The sequence below is a fragment of the Camelina sativa genome, chromosome 8 (genome assembly GCF_030686135.1).
Source record: "Camelina sativa cultivar CO46 ecotype springtype chromosome 8, ASM3068613v1".
NCBI lineage: Eukaryota > Viridiplantae > Streptophyta > Magnoliopsida > Brassicales > Brassicaceae > Camelina > Camelina sativa.
In genome coordinates, this window is record NC_141887.1 from 5,355,701 (window position 1) to 5,378,014 (window position 22,314).

The 22,314-nt window shown below is 33.1% G+C and overlaps 4 protein-coding genes across 6 annotated transcripts; 1 reads left to right on the forward strand and 3 right to left on the reverse strand.

Annotated features, from left to right (window-relative positions):
- Positions 1 to 840: 840 nt before the first annotated feature.
- Positions 841 to 2,920, reverse strand: LOC104706357 (uncharacterized). Its single transcript, XM_010422544.3, has 2 exons — positions 2,284 to 2,920; positions 841 to 1,158 (listed from the first exon to the last, which is right to left on the reverse strand). The coding sequence occupies exons 1-2, from the start codon at positions 2,752 to 2,754 to the stop codon at positions 1,000 to 1,002; spliced, it is 630 nt and encodes a 209-aa protein (XP_010420846.1). The 5' UTR covers positions 2,755 to 2,920; the 3' UTR covers positions 841 to 999.
- Positions 2,921 to 13,813: 10,893 nt separating this feature from the next.
- On the reverse strand, positions 13,814 to 16,107 carry LOC147939721 (uncharacterized). The gene is made up of 8 exons (XM_087460998.1): positions 16,066 to 16,107; positions 15,907 to 15,996; positions 15,717 to 15,824; positions 15,385 to 15,636; positions 15,266 to 15,304; positions 14,878 to 15,177; positions 14,263 to 14,781; positions 13,814 to 14,185 (listed from the first exon to the last, which is right to left on the reverse strand). Exons 1-8 carry the CDS (start codon positions 16,105 to 16,107, stop codon positions 13,910 to 13,912), a joined length of 1,626 nt encoding a protein of 541 aa, XP_087317124.1. The 3' UTR covers positions 13,814 to 13,909.
- Positions 16,108 to 18,066: 1,959 nt separating this feature from the next.
- Positions 18,067 to 19,903, reverse strand: LOC104709239 (lysine-specific demethylase JMJ31-like). Its single transcript, XM_087460999.1, has 8 exons — positions 19,754 to 19,903; positions 19,649 to 19,661; positions 19,523 to 19,595; positions 19,291 to 19,407; positions 18,931 to 19,050; positions 18,794 to 18,812; positions 18,584 to 18,665; positions 18,067 to 18,504 (listed from the first exon to the last, which is right to left on the reverse strand). The coding sequence occupies exons 1-8, from the start codon at positions 19,901 to 19,903 to the stop codon at positions 18,176 to 18,178; spliced, it is 903 nt and encodes a 300-aa protein (XP_087317125.1). The 3' UTR covers positions 18,067 to 18,175.
- Positions 19,904 to 20,218: 315 nt separating this feature from the next.
- LOC104706359 (uncharacterized) lies at positions 20,219 to 22,255 on the forward strand. 3 transcript variants are annotated; one of them, XM_010422546.3, is made up of 5 exons: positions 20,219 to 20,378; positions 20,519 to 21,030; positions 21,518 to 21,682; positions 21,770 to 21,821; positions 21,910 to 22,255. In XM_010422546.3, exons 2-5 carry the CDS (start codon positions 20,771 to 20,773, stop codon positions 21,997 to 21,999), a joined length of 567 nt encoding a protein of 188 aa, XP_010420848.1. In that variant the 5' UTR covers positions 20,219 to 20,378; positions 20,519 to 20,770; the 3' UTR covers positions 22,000 to 22,255. The 3 variants fall into 3 exon arrangements, with proteins under 3 accessions (XP_010420848.1, XP_010420849.1, XP_010420850.1); XM_010422547.3 differs by having other exon boundaries at positions 20,224 to 20,378; positions 20,522 to 21,030; XM_010422548.3 differs by having other exon boundaries at positions 20,229 to 20,378; positions 20,469 to 21,030.
- Positions 22,256 to 22,314: the final 59 nt, after the last annotated feature.

The following is a 22,314-nucleotide window of genomic DNA, read 5'->3' on the forward strand; positions in this document are numbered from 1 at the left end:
AGACCAAATAGTTTGAATGGTCTTTCTGAGAATGTACATAGAGAGGTATGATACGTAGCGAAAATAATGTATAAAGACAATTGATAAATTCTGATCTACCAAAAAATTTGTAGCTTTCTTGTTTTGTTGAAATCACAAAACAAAGATCCAGAAAAGAGGAAAACTTGACAAGAACTTCTATTTGTAAACCCGATCGAGCGTGGTGGTACGTAAGCTGACTATGACCATGGATTTTTTTTTGGCTACACCCCTCGGTTTGGATTCCACCGTACGTGTGATACTATTGTGCAATGACACCTGGTTACTTAGGTTTCGGACCGGATCCTTTTTTTTTGTTGGTGTATTAATGGAAGACTCTTTACCCAAAAAAAATGCCTACTCTCTCCCGGAATTAGTTAGGCTTTTCGATGAAACTCATACTCCCAATGCTAAGTTCTTTTTTATTAAAACAAAACTTATCTTCTACTACTCGTTGTATTAGAGGTCCTCTTAGGATTAACTTTGATGTTGTACAAGACTTAAAAGTGTTGTTTGGTTACAACGAGGAATAATATAGAAGTGAAAATCAAGTACCAAGGATTCTTTTTGCTACATTAAGCTCTCCTAAATGTACTCCTCCTACTATTAGTTTTTCGAAATTGAGATTCTAATGTATGTTCACTTAATATAATGACCAACTTAATAGTTGATGTAATCGCAATTTGAGGAACAAAATAATTACTTTAGTCTTTAAGGAATGCGCATATAAATTAACGTATAATCCAAACAAGCTCAACACATATAGGAAAGAATCGTTGTTTCTTTTCTTTTCTTTTTTCTTGCTAAAAAGGTAATTAAGAATCGTTCTCAACTCATAATTATATATATAGTAAGAAAAAAGAACAGAGTAATAGTGAATTTACAGTAAGCCTTTTAGATTACGATTGGTATTAAGTTACAACCTAAAAAAGAAGAGATCGAGAGAAGAAAATAAACAATATGTAATAAAAACAAAAAGAATCAATGGGGAGAAGCAGGACGAACTTTGGTTTTGAAGAGGAGAATGTAGAGTTTGTCCATTGAGAAATAAATAAAACAACCCGTGGAGTGTGTCACGAACGACCCGAAACTTGACCCTACGATGCAATGCCATGCTGGTCCATACCCTTTGTCAAATTCCTGCATTTTTTTTTACAATATCTCACTTACATCAATATAAATCCCTTACGCAAGTGAACAAAACTGAAATAAATAATTGAAAATTTGGATCCTTTTTACAAGAAAATGGATCTGGTTAAAATTTCAACTATGTCATCAGAATGTCAGACTTGTTTTACCAAATGTCTCTCTACACAATAATTCTCGAAAAGATCTTTATAGTCAATCCTTAACGTGAAGATTGAGAGAGAGACAAAAAGAGGGATCCAGAAAATAAGTTAGAAAAAGGGATAAGAGTTTGGAAGAGGACCACATGGCTCTGTTGGGTCATTCCCCTTGATGCCCTTTTCATACATTAGCTGGACCATTTCCCCATCACTCTGTTTTCTTATTTAATTCTCTTAATATATTCACTCTTCCATCCATTTTATTTTTGTAGATCCAAAAAACCAATAAATTCATTGTTTTCTAATAGTATTTGCAGCCCATTGAACACCCGGTCATTTGTTTGATATTGACATTGAATATCATGAAAAAAGCAATTGGTTATATAATAAGGCTTTAGAGAGATGGATGATGTGTCATTTTCCTAGCATACTCTGTAGTCCTTTTAATGACTTAGCGACGATAAGTAATTTTAGATGTTTTAGGTATAAAGAATGAGATGTTTGCCTACTTGTTCGTAGATATGTGGCTTGAACGAAAAAAACCAATTTAAGCTATCTCAGTCTCATCATCAATTTCTATGCCTATTCCAACAATTTAACATACAAATTTTAAGGACAAACACAACAAACTTAGAGACGTTCTAACACTGTAAAATGTTGAACCGAAAACACCAATACAAGATCAAATACATCTTTACTTACTCATATTTCTAAAACGGGATTAATCATAGACCAAACTCCAATCTAATCCAAAAGTCTTTAGTTAACATGAAAACACACAAAAGAAGTAATTCCACTAATATAAAAAAAAAATCATATTCTAGGGATATTATAAGTTTTGGTATTATCAAATCTTTTTTGTCCTTTACTTGATGAAAATCAGACTCTTGGGATATAGAAATATTCATGCATATGTAAATAGATGATTAAATAAGAGAAAGAGACAAAAAGGAGAAGAGGAAAAAAAGGGGTTACTAACCTTCTTGAGATTGAAAGCCATGTGCTTCGAACTAAACTTCTCCAAACTATCTAAAGTCATTCTCGCACACCTAAACGCATGTGCCTGCATAAACCCCGGCATGTCCGCAGCTAGTATCCTCACCGTCAACATCTCTGCTGCCGCCGCTATCCTCGCCGTTGTATCCTTCTCCACGTGAGACACCGATTTCCTCCCCTCCACCGCCGCACTACCACCACCGCCTCTCTTTCTTTCGTTAATTCTACTACAAGTCTCTAACTCGAAGATGTCTCTCATCACATGGTTTTGTGTTTTGTGCGACTGGACGATTGGTTTTGCTTCTAGTACTTCTTCTTGAGATATCGATGGTGGGATCGGGATCTTTGGTTTGGATTTAGGGTTTATGAGTGAATGCTTCGAAGTTGTGATGGAGAATTTGTAGAAGTTCATGAGACTTTTCTTCTTCGACTTTTTGGTTCTCTCTTCATTCATTTTTGTTATTTTTTTCCTTTTCTCGTAACAATATTTAGTGGATGTCTTCTAGTGGCTCATATGCGTTATTTTATACGTAAGAGTCAGAGACATAAACTAGTCCTCTCTCTATTATTTCTTTCCATATAATTGAATATATACAAGAAATTTAATAATAATTATTATAACAAAATGGAGTGCATCCTATGCGTACCATATATATTTAACATTTTCTTATGAACTTTTATTTTTATATAGTTTGGTCTGCAAAAAGATAATAATTAAAATTGTAACTGGCTAAGAGTGTACCAACTAAATATTAAGTTATTAACTAATCTAGAGTCACATGTAAATAATTTGCTTAGCAGCATCTTAATAAGGGTCATGATGGTTATTATGAGTCTCGGACAATGTTCATTTTTATGGACTTGCTTTGCTAAAACACAAATCTTAAACTATAAAAACAGAGCAATAATCCTATATCCAGAATCAATGAGGCAGTACCTCCCAATTGGAGCTAGTTGAAGTGACAGTGTGGCGCTAACGGAAGATCACCAGCGATAAAAATGACACAGGAGAACCAGAACGTGAAACCTGACTAGCGATCTCTTTTTTCATGTGTATGTTTTCTATTTACATGAATTATTATTGTATCTTATTTTCTTACTTATTGGTAAAGATAGTGATTCTGTGATCTAAAGTTCAGTTAACAGTAAATTCAAAAATTGCATTTGGTTTTTAATTTCTTATTACAGTCATTTGCATGCCGTTCAATATGTAAGATAACACCATAATATACTACATTTTGTTGGAATTCTCTTAATAGTTTTTATTTTATTTTTTCTTCATATTTGTTTGTTAATGCAGTTTAGTAGTATCATCGTTTTGTTGTTGTTTAAATCTATTAGATCAAATTATTGATGACAGAACATCGACACTAATAATAAACGATGATATTGCAAAGTCATAGTCAAATTTGTCGTAATTTAATCACCGGTATTAATAGCCCTCAAATTAATTAAACCGGCTCGGCCGAATCAACACCAAGCTAAGACAATAATAAGAGCAGAGATAAATTAAGTAATGTGGTTTAGAAAGTGAATAGGGGTGATTTGTAGAATCAAACCATGTGGCTTTGTTCTAAGTCAAGTGAAATTAACCTCTTATTTTCTTGTCAACTAGTGAAATCAACATGAATATATTAGAGTATGATTAATTAATAAGTTAATTCTGTATGTTGACAAGAACACTTATTGTTCTCAAACACTGTTTTCCGGGTCCCCGAATCTGATATTTTATAGTCGTTACCCTTATCGATTAATGCTCAGCAAATCAGGACCCTCTTGGCTCTTGTTCATCCAACCAATTTGGTAGGGGTCTTACGCAATTTTGTTTTTAATTAAGAATTTATGTGCATTTGTTTTCTTTATGGTGTGTGTATTTAAAAAATCGATAGCAATCTTGATAATATTTATGGTAGTACAACAAAACATAAATGAATTCCAATATAAAATTATATATTTAACCACAGATTTTTGGTGGCCAAGGGGGTAAATCTGTAGTATTTAAATCAAATATTAATCACACATGTCCACAGATTAAGTTTGTGGTTATAACATAGTGATATATAAATGTGTGGTCAATCGTTTCAAAAATGCAAAGAAGTAACCACAGTGAATTTTAGTGCGCATGTATGTATGACCATAGATTTGCTTGTTATCATAAATGAACATATATTGGCACAGACTGCCACTACGGTATGCGACCGATTGACAATTTATATTGGTCATGTTTATGCTAGTGAGTGGCTGATATAGCAAACACATGGCTAGCTACAAATACATATTTAGAGTGAAGTGATTTTAGTACAGTGGTCAAAGGTAAGTCCTTAATGCACAAGGCACCATCACACCAGGGATCGAGTCCCGCTCTCTACGAATATAAGGATTAGGCTAATGAACCGGTATGTTGTGGCCTAATGGTTGACAAAAAAAATATATATATATCCATACCTAATTAGTTAAAATACATAACTAGCTAGTTAATTATAAATACGTGTTGTTTCAAACAGCCATAAACTTTCTGCTATAATAACTCAGACCATCGGAAACTTGATGGCGTAACTTGAATAGTTTGATAAAGCTTAGAGCCTCACCATCCTTTCAAGTTGGAAAATGTGTAATGCAAACTATTAAAAAAATACAAACTTAAAAAAAAAACTGAGACTACTCCATCAGCTTATTCGTTTGCTTTAATTTGAAAAAAACAAACAAAACAAAATACAAAATTACCAGAGATGTGGTGGTGTTTTACAAGGTGGAAATGATAAGAATTAAGCTTATAAACAAAGTAATAAATCATCATTTCACCAAAAAGGAACTCAGATTTGAATCCCATAACTTGAATAATTTGGTAGAGCTAAGATGAATCTAACTTTCTTAGAAAAAAGAAAAATAATTGTTAACTACGCCAAATATAGACCAACACATAACCACACGTACAAACAATATAAATGTTTTGTTAGCTACATAAACTATTGTCATTACATAAAGACATGCATAAACAAACATGAGTTATGTGTACCTATAACCATCTAAATCCGATGATTTGTTTGTTGGAATCCGGTATTGACCGGCATTGACCAATGTTGACCAGAAAAATAAAAATTTTATTTATCTTTTATAAACAACAAAAGTAAAAAAAAATTACATAACTTTATTAAAAGATTATAGAATAAATTTTTACTACAAAATAATACAACAAATAAACATTTTATTTTTATAAATTCAAAAGTTAGTTTTTAATTTTATACCATATCATTTGTATACTCTATTATATTTTATTATGTAGCATGCTATTAAATATTTTTATATAACAAATAATGATAAATCAAAGTTTAAATATTGCAAGATGCAATATACTTTGACAAAAAAAAAACAATATAACAAATTAGACTCAATTATAAAAAGTCTATGAACATTTTTAAGCCAAAAGATTTTAAGAAAAGATTATATGTCTCATCATTTGTTATATACCATATTATATTTGTTATATAAAAAAGGAAATTTTTGTATATAATAAATTTTTACTACAAAGTATTATAACAAATATAATATGGTATATAACAAATATACATTTCCCTTTTGTATATAATAAATATAATATGGTATAAAATTAAAAACTAAATTTTGAATTTACAAAAGGAAAATGTATATTTGTTATACTATTTTGTAGTAAAATTTTATTATATAATCTTTTAGTAAAGTTCTGTAATTATTTTGTTGTTTATAAAAAAAAAAAAATTGTCAAAGCCGGTAAATACCAGTCAACACTGGATTCCGGTAAAGAAGATATCATAACTAGATGGTTATGTTATTGTACACATAACTTATGTTTGTTTATGCATATCCGTATGTAATGACAATAGTTCGTGTAGTTAGTAAAACATTTATATTGTTTGTATATGTGGCGATGTGTTGGCATATACTTGGCGTACATGGCAATCATTTTTCCTAATATAATTATAATTTATATGTTAGGATTAATCTTATTTAAAATTTTAGAAATTGTTAATCAATTTTAGAATATAGTATATATTTTCAAATAACTAAAAACATTAAAACTAAATTAGTGACTACAATAATTTGTATACTTTTCTATTAATTATTTTTCACTAAACTATACTAATTTACAAAAAAACCTAAAATATAATTAAAGACAAAATTAAATAATAATATATAGCACAAAAATGTATAAGAAAAATATATGAATATTGTATGCATATAATAAACCTTAATAGTTTTCTATACCTTTTTAGTTAATTGTAAACTAGGAGATATCCCATACTTAAAGCACGGGTCAACATTTAAAAAAAAATTATAATATAATAATAAAAATTATTGTTTTAATTTTTTTAAAAAGTTACTTTGTTTGAGATAATATTTATTTTTAATTGTTCTGTAAATCTATTAGTCTATTTGAATACAAATTATTTTAGAATATTATAGTATTTTATTTTTGACGTATTATTACAGTTTTATATTGTTTGTTGGTTGTATTTGCATCATTATTTTGTGAAATATAAAATAGTAATTTTAATATTATAATTGTGAGAAAATAAAAATTATTAATTTATCATCTACATAAATTTAGTTTTACCAACCCGCCAATGTGGAAATTAAAACACACATTTTCATACATTAAGTAATATATCTTCGTTTTAAAAAATTCAAATCACAACATATGCAGAAAAAAAAATATGCATTTTATTAATCATAAGTATTATATGAAAATTCCAAACAATTTGTAAATAAAATAAAATAAAGATGATAGAAGAATCATAATTTGAAATCTTAACAAAATCTTCGAATTTAGTTATTATAATAATTGTATTGTATACTTGGATATAAAATCTTAGTTTTTAAAATTCTGATTGGTTTATATATATATTTTAAAAAATTTAGTAATTTTGTCCATAATTTATTAGAGAGAGAAAATATTTTTTTAGATTTTTAATATTTGATCTATGTGTTTTTTGAATTTTTTTAATTAATTATATTTATTTAAATTAGTTAATTAATCTTAATTAATTTTTCTAATGGAAATTGAATGTAATTTTTTACACATTTTAAGGTTAGTTTCATATTTGTACTTCCCAATTAATATAGTAGGATGACTAACAAAAAAAACTTATCACGCTTAAATTTTGTTATTTAGTGGAACAATAATCATTAATTCATTAGTCCAAGAATTACAAACTATTTAGTAGTGTATTTTCTCTTTCGTACATGTGTTTATTCTTCATCATGATTGGTGCATTTTCCTTATTCCATATTATTGGCTCTCAAGTAAATTATCTTCATTCAGTTCTATTTTAATCCATTTTAACTTTAGAACAAAAAAATCATCATTTTAAACTGTAAAAAATAAATTTGAGTTAAGAATATATTAATGAAATGAATAACTTAGTAAACATCTTATTATCTAGTTTGCAGTTTATTTCATATATAGTTTAAATATATGTGATATTTTAGAAATGTAAATTCAAAACAATGTAAAAATTATTTAATATTTAATATTTATTATTATATAATACATATATCTATCCAATTCTCTCCTCTTCTAATGCTAGCTATCTAGCATAAGTTTAAAATTATTAATTATATATAATATGTGCCGAGACATATTAGTTTTATGGATATGCCACAATGCCTATGAGCTTCTTTCAGCGCATCCCGCTGGTCCAGCCTAGAAGCATCTCGCGAGGCACACTACTTTCTGTATTTGTGGTAGTCCGATTGGGGCGGCGCTGGATCTTGGCAGGACCATGAGAGACAACTTTTAAGTAAACCGGTAATTACATGGGAAAAGGGTAATCCTAACAATTTAGAAAGTGTATACGATATTTTAGAAAGACATGGAGTGAAAGTGCCCGAGTTCTCTCTGTCCCGACTATCGAGACCCCTCAACACACCACCCTCTTCGGCGCTGGCAAAGCCTTTGCTTGCCGGCGTCGGGACCTTGCCGGCGTCGGGACTCTTGTCTCTCTACTGTACTCTATTTCCCAAAGCTCTTTGTTTCAACTTGTTTATGGCCATTATCTCAATCGTTTCGTCCCATCACATGTATATCTATGTTCGACGGCCGCTTATTCTCATCAACGAGAGGAGAGAGGCACTCTCCGATGAAATCTATCTCGCTTCAAACTCGGCCCATCCATTCTCCGTCGAACCTGAAACCAAGAGAACCCTCCTTAACCAGTTGTGCTCCAACTTCCGGCTTTGACGCAGATCTACCCGTTTTGCTCAGATCTAAAGAAACTGGTTCTCTCTTCGTCTTCATTGAAGCCTCTCCTCTCTGGTTCTCGTCATCGGTTCTGGTCTCCACCCCCCTCACTGCGCTTCAACCAGACCTCTCCAGAATCCTTTGTGAGCTCTCGGAAAGCTTCTTGTCCGAGGGGGTCCGACCGATGCCTGCTCCGGTGACGACAAAGTTGAGGGCTGATGGCGGCGCAACCCTAATCCCTATTGGTGCTCTCCGTTTGACCTACCCCTCTCACCAGCTGGATTTAGGCCCACTTATAATCCAATTGAGGCCCATTTATAAAAGGTGTGACACAAAGTTAACTCTCTTAAAGTCCAGGTTTGCTCCATCAGTTTCTTATTTGTACTCCTTCGTTAGCTTCTCTCTTTACCGAATCATGATTCTACTTGTCTGAAGACTGCAACTAGAATATGATCGCTCAATGTCGCTATGTTGGTACAAAAGCTATCTAAGAACCTTGCCTTTAGATTCACCTAGGGTTGTTACTTATGGTTGGATTAGCTTGAAAAATAACGGCATTATGACCCCATCTCATAGAAGTTGGGGTTACCGAAACTTTTTCAAGTGCCCTGCTCCGTCTCACATGTTCCCTGAACCCAATCAAGAGCTATTTTGCATCTCTATGGACGTATCAATTATCTCTGCTTGGTCAAGACGAGGTTTCCTCGGTAGCAGAACATTGGTGTCTCCAAAGTTGCTTGATAGATTTGTTTGTCGAGCTTGCCTGAACCCTATCCTTAAACCCTTTGATCTCTTGTTTCATCTACCGCCTTTAGATCGAAAGTTTGGGTATGTTGACATTTTCCAGGACCGAACTGATTACAAGCTTTGTGTGGAATTCATTTATCTTCATTGCCATATGAAGGATGACCCACGTGCTTTCTTATGGTTTGACTCCCATTACCTGTGACTCCCGATTATAGCTTCATCTAGTATCCTGAGGTTTGTTCCTAAAAGCTTAAAGGACTTTGATCCTATGCTCTTGAACCTTCTCATGTTGGCGACAAACCCCATAAGTGTTCCTTCCGTGGAACACCTTTTTTCAAGCTCATTTGCAATCCGCTGGTCAATGATTTCGTGAAGCCTGACTTCAAGTACGAATCTGTTGTGTTTCCAATAGACTTCTCAAATATTGTAAAACTGTTTCAGTTTGAAAATCCCTTTGTTAAGCTCATGGAGCCTCTATCTTTAACTTTCTTTGTCTATCTTGAATCCTCTTGTAAGAACTCACCTCTTGATGGGGTTTAGATTGAATGAAAATTCATGCTTTGTCAACAAAAAAAAAAAAAAAAAAAATTAGAAAGTGTATTTTTCTACCTATACAATAAAATAGTATATATTTTTTACTTTAAACCATTAACAAAATTCAAATAAACCACCTGAACTATTATTAGTAGTGTCAAAATCTGCACTGACTAATTTAAACATTAGTCAACTGTAAAAATGTTGATGATGCATGATGTGGACGCTCATGATGCATGACTTTCTGACGAGGCACGACGTGAAAATTATAATTACAAAACTTACTCTTAACAAAATTAATATTTTTAAACCAAATAATTTTATTTGCGTAAAAGTTTCACAAAATATTTTACATTTTTCAATCAATTGCATAATTAATTTCAAAAGAATATTTCTTAGTTACGACTCTTATTAGTTATTACATCAATGATTTTTTAAAAAATTCAAAAGAATATTTCTTAATTAGTTGATAAATGGTATCAAACTTATCAGAAATTATTAACAAAAGCAGTATGTAAACAATGTTCCTTCACATTGGCTTATTTAAGTTGATCAATTAAAGTTGTTGACAAAAAAAATATTATTGACTATGTGTTTTGATTAAGAAATGTTTTTCAAATTAATTATGGAATAGGTTGATAAATCATTGATTTCATGTGTAAAGAAAAGTTTTTTTTTTGTAATTCTTTTATCCAAATAATATTATTTGGTTTAGAAAAATCAATGATGTAATAAATTATAAGAGCTGTAATTATAAATACTCATTGAACTTAATTTAGCAATAGATTGATAAAATTATTGATTTCACGATTTAAAAGATATTTTAATTTTTTTTACCCAAATAATATTATTTGGTTAAAAGGATAATATTAATTTTGTTAAAGATAATTTAGATAATTATAATATGCCTCGTCAACGTCCTAATCATGCACCTTAGCGTCCATGTCATGCCACATCATTATTTTTGACAATTGACTAATGGTTAAATTAATCAATGCTAATTTTGACACCATTAATAAAGTTCAGGTAGTTTATTTGAATTTTGTTAATGGTTCAAGTTGAAAAATACATTGTCTTGTTGTTTAGGTAGGAAAATACACTTTAGAAATTGATCGGATTTAAATTTACTATTTACCCGTAATTACATACCTATCGTTCATGTAAGACAAATCACAAAACAAAATCTAACACAAAACAACTGTCAAAACCCAAACAAGACACAAAACAACTGTCAAAATGCAAACAAGACACAACGATTGAGTAGATTGTCTTTCCAAAACCCTATCTGTTTATGAGAAATGCACAATCATGAACAGATAGATCTAAACGATAATATTAATTCTCATCACAAAATTCGATTTAAAAAGCAAAAAATTCAACAACTCGATCAAACTCAGAACGATAAGAAACGAATCAGTCAGTAGACGAAAAAGCACATTTGGTATGTACCTTGAATTATATGGTTAATCGTTCGTTTTGTTAGGGTTTGAAGATGAATAGGAGAATTGATCCGACCCTTCGATTAGAAGAACGACGCCTTACTTATATAGTGTTAGGCCAAAACCAAAAAAGTTTTTAATTAATAGGCCCAAATTGTCAATATTATAAAAATTAATAGAAATTTTCAATTGTTTGTTGGTACACTGTGCTGTGTCTTTGGTCACACACAATCACATTTGGTAGTTGTTGTTGTTCACCATTCAAAATTAAGAATAAATGGGAAATGAAACATTGAGAACCATAACGTACCACACATAAAGAAAACACAACCATTTGAGTATGCTTAAAGAACATTATAACACTTTAAAAACACATTTAAGAGAGAAAAACATAGAACTATGGGAAAACTTAGGGGGAGGTATTGGTTTAGGATTTAGAAATTTTTTTAATGACTTTATGTTCTTGCTGATTGTTAGAATCATAGAAAATTGAAAATTAAAAATGAAGGATTCTAAGAGATTGTTTAGGAAGTTTTTTAAAATCTTGATGATTTGTTTTTTCTAATCTTGATAAATCTTTCTATTTGATGAAAGAGTATTCATGACTTTTGTTATGAAGGAAATTATATAAAATCCTAAACCAATAACATAAAATTTGAATTCATTAACAATCCAAGATTCTTTTGTTTTACTTGAATAACATAAAACTTTTAATGACTTTATAAAACTCTTAATCCAATAACACTAGATTTATCAAGATTTTAGATAACTTTTTACAAATCCACAACCAATAACACCAAATTTTTAAAGAATTTTTAAAAGTCTTGATTGAATAACAACATATTTTACCTAACTTTTAAAATCATTAAAATTCTTTTTAAATCCTAAACCAATACCTCCCCCTTAATTAGTTTTAACCTTAAGTGAATGCATAACCTCATGAGCTATTATTATATTATCAGAGATCTCACCAAACTAAAATTATATTTATATTAGTTGCCATTAGGATTTTGAGAGGGTTTTTTTTTTTCCTTTTTTAAAACGTAAATAAATTACAATTGCAGTTATACAAATTTGGATATTATGATTTAATTTGTTTGTTGTTTTTAGTTGTTTATATTCAAAAATATAAATATATAGTAGTATTAGTTATCATGGAGACAACCAAAATGTGATTGTTAGTATTGGTTATTGGACAATAACCTCTTATTGTTGATTTATATTATTTTGTGATTTAAAATTCTGGTTGTCTCTATGTCAAAGTAGTAACATTTACTATTTGACTTTTAAAAAAATAAAAATAAAATAAATTACATGTTTGTAATATGTGTTATTAGTATTTTTAACACGATAACAGTTTATACCACGTTAATATAAAATTACATGTGAACCTACATGTTTGTATGTGTTATTAGTATTTTAACCTGCATGATAATAACTTAGTAATATGATATGATATCGTTTATAGTAGTTTATACCACGCATTTAAAAAAAATATAAAGTTACATGTAAACTTTCGTGTTTAGCTCTCTTTTATTCGTCATAACCAATTGTTAAGCTTAAGTCGGTAACAGTGGATGTCACTTTGTCGGCGTGGGAAACTTGCGTCAAGTTTTAAAACAAGAATATTGCACGACAAACTCCTCTGTTTATGCTTTCATTGTTATACCCATTACTATTAAAAATATAATTTGACCTCTTTAGCGCCATCAGTAAAAATCTCGGAAGTTTGTGAATTATTATAATAACTCACTTACACCGTAGAACCTCTTTATAGAACACTTTTACTTACACGTAGAACTAGAACCTCTTTATAGTAAGTCTAACGACAATTTCTCAGTGTTTTTTTCTTGTCAGAACCAGGAGCGACGAACGTTTTTGAGACCCATCTTGCCAAGAACATTTATAGGGATGCTAAGTCCCATTCTGCGGCTGAACTCATTAGCTAACTCCACCAGTCTGGTCGTGTCTCTTGCAATCTTCTTCTGTGATTTGTGGTAATCCAACCACCAGTCTGCACCTGATTTTAACATGTTTCCTCACATTCATCAATGCTCACACTACAACAAATATGCACATTGTTAACCAGAGAAAAACGCTATCATAGGTCTTTGATAGCGTTTTCATGAGCGCTGTTTTAGGGCACTGTTATTATATGTACCCCATATACAATAGCACTTATTACGTATGCTATGTTATAAAAATATAACATAGCTTTAAGAAATTGCTATATTATCAAGATCATAATTTTGAAAAAATTTATACAACATTTGTTTTTTCGTGCTATGTTATAGTTTTATAGCATAGCTCTAATAAACTGCTGTATTATCAAGATTATAATTTTGCAAAAATTTATACAATATTTAATTTTTCGTGCTATGTTATACATATCTAATATAGCTGTTGCGAAATGCTGTTTTATCTTGTTTACTGTGCTATGGTATATTCTTTTATCATAACGTTTACCTGTACTTTTATAGCATTTTCTGATATGTGATTATAGCACACATAACCTGTTTTATAAAATCTCATAAAATCTGATTAATAAATGTCTCAGATCCAAAATACATAACAAAAGTCTCAAGAACATCAGTTTACCATCAAAGTCTCAAGAACATCCAAAATAAACAAGCAATCTCAAGTACTTAACATTACACAATAAAACCATCAGTTTAAGACATAATGACCTTGTTCTCTGGCCAAGCAATGCAGGAGCTAAGTGCATCTTCAATAATCTCTATTTCATCGGATGGCCTCCAAACTTTTACATTTTTCACCTTCACAACATCTATCCACACTTTAACTGCATTAGAACCCAAGCGAGTAAAGTGAACCTTATGTTCTGGATCATTTGTTCCCCATCGTCCTTCAGCCACAACCCTATTCTTTTCAGTTAAATCCATCAACTTGCACTTCTTATTCTCCTTGGAAATAACTTTATTAATGCGCTGCCATGTTTACAATATAAACCATCAGTCATCATATAATTAACAAAAACAACTTCATAACATATGAAAACACTTACTGGAGACTTCCTGAGAGGAGACTGTGATGGTAAAGTATTCTTTATTGGTGATATTGGACCCGTTGCATCATCAACAGGAGACTCAGAACCAGATGCAGACTTAGAAGACATAGATGCAGATTTGGCCTGCGATGCAGCCTTTGAAGCTGTTGCTGAAGTTTTGGACTCTGTAGCAGACTTAGAAGCTGTGGCTGCAGACTTGGCCTTTGATGCAGACAAAGAAGCATGTGATGTAGCATTCTGACCAGTTGGAGTTGAGGGATTTTCAAAATCAACCTTACTCAGGGGCCAAGATACGTAAGCCATCAAACAGTCCTCAAGAAATGACATTTCAGCTGTAGGTCTCCATAGTGATGTATCAGGCTGCTTTACTGAATCCACAAATACTTTAACTGCTTTTGGTCCAAGAGGAATTCCGTTAACCAACGCACTTGGTTCTTGTGTCTCCCAACGCCCCTCAGCAACAATGACGTCACCCTTAGACAAATCCAATAGTTTACATTTGTTTCCTTGTATACCCTGTTAAACACAATCAGTAAACAAATCCAATATAATTAATTAGCATTATAGACAGGGGTAATACATTGCTAACACATTGCTAGAAATTATAAATACCATAGGGGCAATGTCTTCCATTTGGATGTTGTTGTCTACCAGTCTACACTTATCAGTTGGCCATGCGATTATATGTCCAACAGCTTCTTTCATATGAAAGATCTTTTGTGCAGGTCTCCATAGAAATGCATCTGGTTTATATGCAGCTTCAACTAACACTTTGAGATCATAAGGGCCAAGACGACAGTCATTCACTATGTCATCCGGATCAGAAGAAAGAATCCGACCCTCACCAACATTTTCATCAATGTCAGACCAATCAACAAACACACACTTAGGATGTGCTCTTTTGTTTACACTCTGCAACAATTTCATGAGCAACTAAGAATCATAAACGACACTAAGAAGAATCACTTAGCTGATATGAAAAGAAGTAAGAATATGTTACTCTTGCAGCTGAGTTTTCATCCATTTCAGCTTCTGGTCTCTGTAACATAAACAAAAATAACATCAATTTATATTACTCTAACTGGCTGATGAATAGTAGAGAACTCTTAAGTATCTAACCTGATTCTTGATTCTGCCAAGTTCACTTTCCAAGGCATTGACCTGTTTTACTAATTTTACTTGCCGCTCTTCCATTTCAGCCATACACTTGCTCTGCATTTGTAAACAAGCTAATTTGGTCTTACTCATGCCTCTACCCATTGCCCTCAGCCTACCAGAATTGTCAGGTCCTAAAAGCTTGGCGAGGTGATCTTCATCTGGATTTGTTAAAAATGCTGGAGCATCACTTCCACCAATTTCAGCTGCTTTTTGCTGAAAAACATAAAGACAGTTTCAGGTTTTACTAGTCGATAACACACTATTTACTGGTGTACAACTCTATTCAGACTTACAATCAAATCAGCTGCATTCGTATCTACTGGTGTACCATCCTTTTTGGTGCGAGACTTGATCCAAACATCTAGTCTTGTCACGCTGGAAGGATCTTCACTTTCAGCTTTCTGTTCCAGAAAACAAAATTTCAGTAACAGTACAAGCACTATGTATAATAATAAACAACATAGTTGTAGTATATATGCTTGCCATTTCTTCTGTTAGTCTGCTGATCCCTTTACGACTAGTGGTGTGAGGTATCTGATTCTTTCTTTTTGCTTTATATTTCTCACTCACGGCCTAATAATGAAACATGTTAATTACTAATCACCAATCAACTACTAAACAATTATAATCACAAGTAATTACCTTAAATGCAGCACTAGTTTTGACCCATGCCTTGTCCAACATTATATGTTATAATATAAATTTTAACCTTTATAGATAAAATAGAGATACATATTATACAAAGCTCACATTAAGCAACAATTCAGACAATACTGCACTACTTCAGACACATACAGATGCTCTTAAACCAATATCTAACTGTGTAAAATCTCACTAATCTAATCACTATTTATACGAATCAGACTCAAAGGACAAAACATAGCAATCACCAATATTCGTGTGTAATAATAATGTTTAACTATTGGTTGAGTGATACTAACCTGTTGTGTGAGTACAGAGAAATGAGAAGCTTCAGTTCCCCAACATTTCAATCACCAACACTTGGGAAAAAAAAAAATCGTTCAGTTTATGAAGGCGCAAATACTCAAATCCAAAAGCTATTTTTGAGTCAAATCTGTAAATAATCGAACCCTAACAAAACAGATGGATTCGAAACTCCACATTCTCAAAATCTGTAAATAATCGAACCCTAAAAAACAGATAACGAAATAAATCTAGATAAATCGAACCCTAACAAAACAGATAACTAAATCTGACCCTTATCGAAATCAAAAGCTGTTTGAAATCACAAATAATCGAAACAAATAACGAAATTAGGAGGAAGAAGAAAGACATGCCTCAAAAATGGATTCGAGCTATCAATTGCGATGGATATGGAGATTTAGGGCGAAATTGGGGCTTTTCACAAACGGCGAAATTGGGGCTTTTCACAAACGGCGATAAAACTGAAGAATTGATAAGAAATTTAGAAGAATTTGAGCACACACAGAGAATTTAGAAGAAGAAATCTTCTTAGGTTGAGCTTAGGTTGTAACGAGAGAGAGAGAGAGAGAGTGTGTCGAGTTTTTGGGTTTTTTTTTTATTTGGCGATTAAGTGAATAATTTCACTAAGTATTGGCGGACAAAAGTCACTTTTGTTTCCCGCTACATAATTTTCCTATCATAGCGTTAATAAGATGCTATTAAAAAGTAAGCGAAAAAAAATCTCATCTTTCATAGCAGTGACGGAAAATGAGCTATATCCGTCTGCTATCAATGTACATATTTGTTGTAGTGTCACTCGAGTCACATACTCTTAAAAATATATATTTTAAACATTGGGTACTTGCATTCCAAAACAGTTTCGTATAGTACCCTGGTTGTTACTTACTAGCATATATAGAATTTGGGACCAAGTTCAGTAGACAGTCACAAATTCATGCTAAGTTTGCAATAGTATCTGAAACAAGCTTGCAGGAGGAGATTTGATGTAGAATTGGATAATCTTGTTTAGTAGCTTAATCTAGACGAGACTTGCGCTGCTTCTCAAGAATAATGATATCAGTATTACAGTTCCATATCAACTAAATAGATTCTTAAGCTAGTAAGACTCAAGCTAGACTCGGATTCTGAAAAAAGGGTTAGAGAAAAGTGGGATCTGAGTGATGATCACCTTCTAGGCTTCTACTGCTAAGCTCGTTATGCAAGATAACTTGTGGTGGTCTTAGAGAAACGAGTGGCCGTGAAGAAAAATTGCCCTAAGGAACGTCCTTTAACGATCCCTTCCTTGAACCTCCTCGTTTTTTTAGCCACCATTGGTTCTTTTTCCTCTGTCTTGGTTTGATGAACCACCTCCTGCATTGAAGCAACCGATGAGGTAAAAATGGAGTTAACCGTGAAAGTATACAACTTGAAAATAAGAGAGTTTAGAAGTGATGGCTGAACCTGGATTCATGTTTGTTAACCGTCTTAGTCTACCTTCAGCTAGGCGAATAGCCCGCGTTGAGCTTTTAACACCTTGAGTGATGCCTTGGCTACACAACAAATATTGAAAGAGTAACAAAGAGATTATGAAGAAACTGGTAATCATGGTAGGATGTGGAGACAAACCCTAAATCACTGAGATCCATTGTTAAGCCACTGACCTCCATGCCAGATAAGCGAACTTCTAGTTACATCCAGAAGAGACTCGGCTGCTTTCTTTAAAGCCTATTTCAACATTCCAAAATAAACAAATGTATATGGAACTCAAAATCAACCTTCAAAATCCATAAATAAGCATGTGAGGATAAGCACAGTAAAGTAAAGCATTTCAGGGTAAACTTGCAAGGAGTACATCTCGAAGTCTAAATGCTTCCAGATCCCAGAGCATATGGGCAATGCGATCATCTTCTAAACAAGGCAATGCATTCACCAGGATCTTGCTTTTTCTGCCCTCTGTAGCTGGGTCTGAACAACTAGGTGAAGTGTAATGCCGTCCTTTACTTGTTTCAACAGCATTAACATGGTCATGGACTAAGGAAATAAGCTCATGAAGTGCAAGGCAAGCATAAGGATCCAGATCATTCAATGACGTTCTTTCACACAATGTGCTGAGGCCTTTCTTAGCGCTTTCATTTTCTGAGTTACCATTCCCACCTTCTGCAGTCATTCCATTACTAGCCAAGTCAGAATAACAATTGAAGGTTTTCTCATAATTAACACCATCAGGTCTTATTACCTGCCATCCCACCGTGAGATTGGTCAATATGCTTAGACAGTTGCTTCACATCAGTTGATGAAGGCTTCGAAACTAACAGGCTCTGTCAATATCCATGTTACAAGCAAAGGTGAGAAGACAAACATACACTTTTAGATCAAAATCAGGATGAGTAAGAAACATATCATAACTCTAACAATCTTTACTGCTGAGAGAGGATAACTTACACACCATTTCTCTGTCTATCAATCTTGATGTATGACACAAAATCCAGACACATGCAAGAAAAAGGAATAGAGGTTAGGCAACAAAACAAAAATGGTAAGACAAGGTGTTCTGTATAAGAATCCAAGATTTGTAATCAAGACCTTCTTGTGATTTGGCGCAGATAATATGAATCCATATGTTCAGGCATATTAGACATAATGTTTGATTGCCACCAAAAGTTGACAGCTATAGTCAGGTCATCACTATCCACCTGATGGAACCTGTATAAGTAAAATTATACTTAATCCGAAATACATCAACCTGCCTACTGAATGTTCTAACAGAAAATCTCAAAGCTTCAGTTTCACTTTCATTAGCATGATTCAAGTTAGCTACCTAACCAAATTGACATTTCAAACATCTTTGTTTGTGTCTAGTTAAAACCTACAGGACTTCCATGTCAATAAGCGTCTGGATCAGAGGCTGAAGTAGGCACATGCATAAAATATGAGTATACTCACCAGCCTTCAGGAATGAATACTGCATCACCAGCGTCAAGAGTAACCTCCTGTGACTGCTTCAGGGCATGCTCAGCTCTTGGATAATCAGATAAATTTGGATTTTCTAGACCAACCGAACTACATGAACAACAAACATAATAGGCAATGTAGTTGCTAAGGTCCATAAATTGACAAGTTTTCCCAGGATGTACCCACAAAGAAAAGTACACGGAGACTCCAAAAATAACGATACCTATGGTTTGACGCTTCTCCATATATAGGCATCGGATAGAGCGAGGGACTGGCGGAAGGGGGCCACAAGAAAACTGTATTATGAAGGTTGAAATTAGTTTAGATGTAAGATAGCATAAAAAAATACAGTCAAATGATAACTGAATATGCCCAATATTTCAGATGAGCCTTGAAACCACATGCCCTTAATTTCTGTGAAGTAATTTTGTTTAGAGTTGGACCATAACATTACCAATTTGATTCCACTAAAAAGAAACATAACATGAACCAACTTCCTGACACTTGAAGGTGAAGAACCTTTTTTACGCCCTGAGACTATGCACAAAAGGTTATGATGAGGATCATAGTGGGTAGTTTTTTTGGGTAAAATGTGAAGATTCATAGTGGGTAGTTGATCGAGCTTGTGAAGAATTCATCCAGAAATTGATAGAAGACAGTGACTTTCCCTCTAAAGGTGTGGGCTGCTGCATCAATCCAGATAGTTGATGTTAAGAAAGTTTCAAGTTAAGCAGCAACGTAGAAACAAGAGTTGACAAGACTTCCAAACGATGTCGTAGACCACAGTGTTACCACAATTTAAGATCGTTTGCTAAGATCAGTAAAGAGCGTACTACGCCGTTTTGGTAAGATTAGCAAAAAAAAGAGGGTGCAGACGGCGTCGTTTCGTAAAATATGTTTGCCCAAACCCTTTGAAAACGGTTCAGTTTACCAAACTGTTTTTCTTCAGTCTCTCTTTTTAACTAAAAAAGCTTTCTTTCTTTTTTTGTTGAAATTTCTCTAAAGAGAGGATTGGGATCGATTCTTAGGGTTTTCAATCAAGCAAGCCATTCGACGACGAGCTCTCAATTTTTTTTGAGGTTATTGATTCCTTCTTCTTTTCGAATTCTCCGTATCTGCTATAGTTTGTGATTTTCTGAATTCTCGTTTCCGATCTCTTGATACGACAGATGATCTCCAATTGAATTCAATTTTGCCCTTTTTGAATCTTTCGTTGCAGTAGTCTCGTTGGTGGCGCAAGCATCGATATAGACTTTAGGGGATCGCTTGTAAAATGAGACGATTTTTTTAAAGTTTGGTACTTTGAACTTTCCTGAATCGAATCGACTTTTACAGTAGAGGGTTTCTAGGGTTTGTTTTAGGGTTCTTTGTTGATTAGTTGTATACTAGAGAGAGAGAGAGAGAGAGAGAGAGAGAGAGAGAGAGAGAGAGAGAGAGAGAGAGTGTTTTCTTTTTTAAGCTTTCTTGGAACATGTCTGGTGGAACTCCGGTTGGTGGTGGTGGCTACATTAGGCAAAGACATAGCCAAGGTTATGCATCTGGTGGTGATGATCTTGAGGATGATGCTTGCTCTAGGCCTCAGCCTTTTGCGTTGGAGAGTCCTAGAAGTAAAACTTGGGTTGAGATTTTGGAGAATGTGCTTTGGATTGCATCTGCTGTCTTCATTGTCTATTTTGGAGACAGGCACTCTAATATGATACACATTCTCCTACACGATGCTCGGATCAAAAGGTAACCACCGACTTCTTCAACACGGCTTTTTTCTTATTTTACTTTTTTGCTTGTGTTAATATGTTGGGGTGAAGACCCGAGGATGCCATTAGAGGTTTGAATTCAATGTTCTTGATTCTAGTCAATCAAAATAGGATAAAACTTGAATTGATTTACAGAAAGCAAAGTTTAATAGGGAAGCAGGAATCATAGAGACTTAGCCAAATATCAAGTGTTAGGAGAATCTGTCTTCTTAATATTTAGTTGAAAAAGTTCTTTTAAGGTCCTTCATGGTTCTTTCCCCAAACCATAATGAGTCTTGCGGATTAACAAGGACATGTGCATATGTAAGGTGGATACTATTTGAAGGCCTTAATTGTTAAAAGTGATTTATAGGAAATGCAGATTCTTTTATCACGATATGGTGTAGATTTCTGCAACTTCAACATATATTTGGGGATGATGGGTCTTACTGAAAACTATCTAAACATAGTGCAATTGTTTCCAGGATGCCTTTGTATTTCGGGATGTTGGGAATAGCTGTGAACATTGTAATCATAATCTACGAAAGCATGTTATCATGGAGCATGAGAAGGTTTGATGAGAAATGGGAACTGTGGAGTATATCTGCTCTGCCTTTCATCACCCTACTCGGCCTCATTTCATTTGGCCTGTAAGTAAATCACATGTTTTAGTGAATCAGGAACTACTACCGGGGTTATCACTATTTGTTGTGTGTGACAAAATTGCAAAAATGCAGGCTCTCCTTTGCTCTGTGGCCTATTTGGAGCTTCTTGACTCTTCCTCTTCTGGTATGATCATCTCAGTCCACTATACAACAAAATCATCCTTGTAAACGAATCTTAGATGGTTTTTGTTTTTTTTTTGATGATTTTGCAGTTCACATTGTTCATGGCATGCCTAGTTGTGTTCCCACATCTCATGATTATAAAATTCAGGCCTCAATACGACGAACTGCGGATAGATTGATGTGTAGAAGAGGATGGAGATAGGTGTAACTGGGAAAGTGATGCCCTTAATTTTTCTTCAGAAGTGAATAAATCTGAAAACTGAAGGGGATGCGTTTGTTTTGTGTGGTGTATATAGATAGAGATAGGTGAAGAACTACTCATTGATGATCTATAGGGATCTTTTTTTTGTTTTTCCTTTATTGTTTTTGGTCACTGAGATTTGTTCATGTCTTGTTTCATTTCTGAGTTTAGTGAAGTGAAAAATGTTCTCTTTCGCCTCCCTTTCAAAATCAATTTACAAGTTAGTGATGAATAGTGGAATAAAATCATTAGT